The 1,365-nt window shown below is 40.1% G+C and overlaps 1 protein-coding gene across 1 annotated transcript; it reads right to left on the bottom strand.

The window, feature by feature from the left end:
* Nucleotides 1–384: 384 nt before the first annotated feature.
* On the bottom strand, nucleotides 385–1,276 carry LOC132202954 (putative OPA3-like protein CG13603). Its single transcript, XM_059630330.1, has 2 exons — nucleotides 1,001–1,276; nucleotides 385–937 (listed from the first exon to the last, which is right to left on the bottom strand). The coding sequence occupies exons 1-2, from the start codon at nucleotides 1,157–1,159 to the stop codon at nucleotides 497–499; spliced, it is 600 nt and encodes a 199-aa protein (XP_059486313.1). The 5' UTR covers nucleotides 1,160–1,276; the 3' UTR covers nucleotides 385–496.
* Nucleotides 1,277–1,365: the final 89 nt, after the last annotated feature.

Below are 1,365 nucleotides of genomic sequence, written 5' to 3'. Positions count from 1 at the left end.
ACTCAATTTGCATGCGTTACTATCCCATTGTAAACAAATGTTAAAAAAAAAAAAATTATAAAAGTCGTGATCGTAAAGTTTCAAAAAAAATTTAAGCATTAAAGATTACAGTCTATAGCAAGACCCATAAAAACGGTATTATATGATAAGATTCTTGCCTTAACCGAACCTAAAAGAAAATTGCACAACATCCATGATCCCTTAAGGCAGGCTTGTTGAATTATTCTTTTGTTGATCCAAATTTTTTTTAACAGTTTAATTAATCATCTCTAAAATATGCAATATTTCAAATTGCACTATGAGTAATAAATGACATTAGATCAAGTAAATTTAGTACAATAAATATATAGGCTTAGGTATAAGAGGAAATTAATTAACCAATAATCACTGTTAACAGTGGTTTATCATGATTTAATTGAGCTACAACAATAACATTGTTTTTTACTGTACAGAGAGTGTGATTAGAATAATTTGCCATAAGGAGCTTTTAAACAAATCACCGATTCGGTCCAAGTTTAATTTGAATCTGGGAAACAGCAGCCACAATCCGACCGGCAGGCGGTGGCTCAGGTTCAGTCTGGCCTCCTTGTTCGTGGTAATCATGCAATGGCATCAGAGCTCGCCTAATTGGGTTGCAGTGGGCCGCAGCCAGGGCCCTGTGCAACTCTGAAATTTGTGCTTTTTGCTGTTCTGTCATGAAGTACAGGTCTGTGATCTCCAGGTGCATCTGGGACAGTCTGTCCTCTAAGCGTTGCGCCTTCTCCTGGTCTTTTCGGCTGCTACGAGCATATTCAAAAACTAGAATAGCTGCTGCAGTGACGAAGATAACTGTCTCGCCTAAGAGGTTGGCGCCCAGTTCGATGGCCATGGCCTCGTTCAACCTTGGCACGGAAGCACCAGAAGATCCAAGATTCATGCTCCACATTTTTCCTTTAACCTTGAAAGTGAATAATTCTATTAATATTGTATGTATCGAGTAATAAAACTTTGCAGACTTTACCTCGCACCAGTTGTAAAATTGCGCAGGAGGCATGCAGACGTAGGTGCGAAAGAAATAAGAATTTTTAGCGCGTGCTTTGACAAAATTTGCAAGCGGCTTGCTCAGTTGTTTGAGGAACAAGGCGCCGAGCTTGAACGCTGGAAATGCGCCGATTGCCATGGCGCCGCCTTACGTCCCAAGTGAAGGCCCAAAAGGCCCAGGGACAGGGCACAATTGCTCAACACCTTTGAGACAAATTAGCGTAAAGGACTTTTCTTCGTGCTTGCTCTTGTTTGTCTGACCACGACCACGCCTCCCAAAATGTCAGATCAATAAAAACCGGTTTAACCGGTTTTATTATCTAATTTTCAAACACAAATTTAAAT

The sequence above is a fragment of the Neocloeon triangulifer genome, unplaced genomic scaffold, assembly GCF_031216515.1.
Source record: "Neocloeon triangulifer isolate White Clay Creek 2 clone unplaced genomic scaffold, ASM3121651v1 ptg000002l, whole genome shotgun sequence".
Lineage (NCBI taxonomy): Eukaryota > Metazoa > Arthropoda > Insecta > Ephemeroptera > Baetidae > Neocloeon > Neocloeon triangulifer.
Note: the sequence above shows the minus strand (reverse complement) of the source record. Positions and strands in the feature narration are given on the sequence as shown.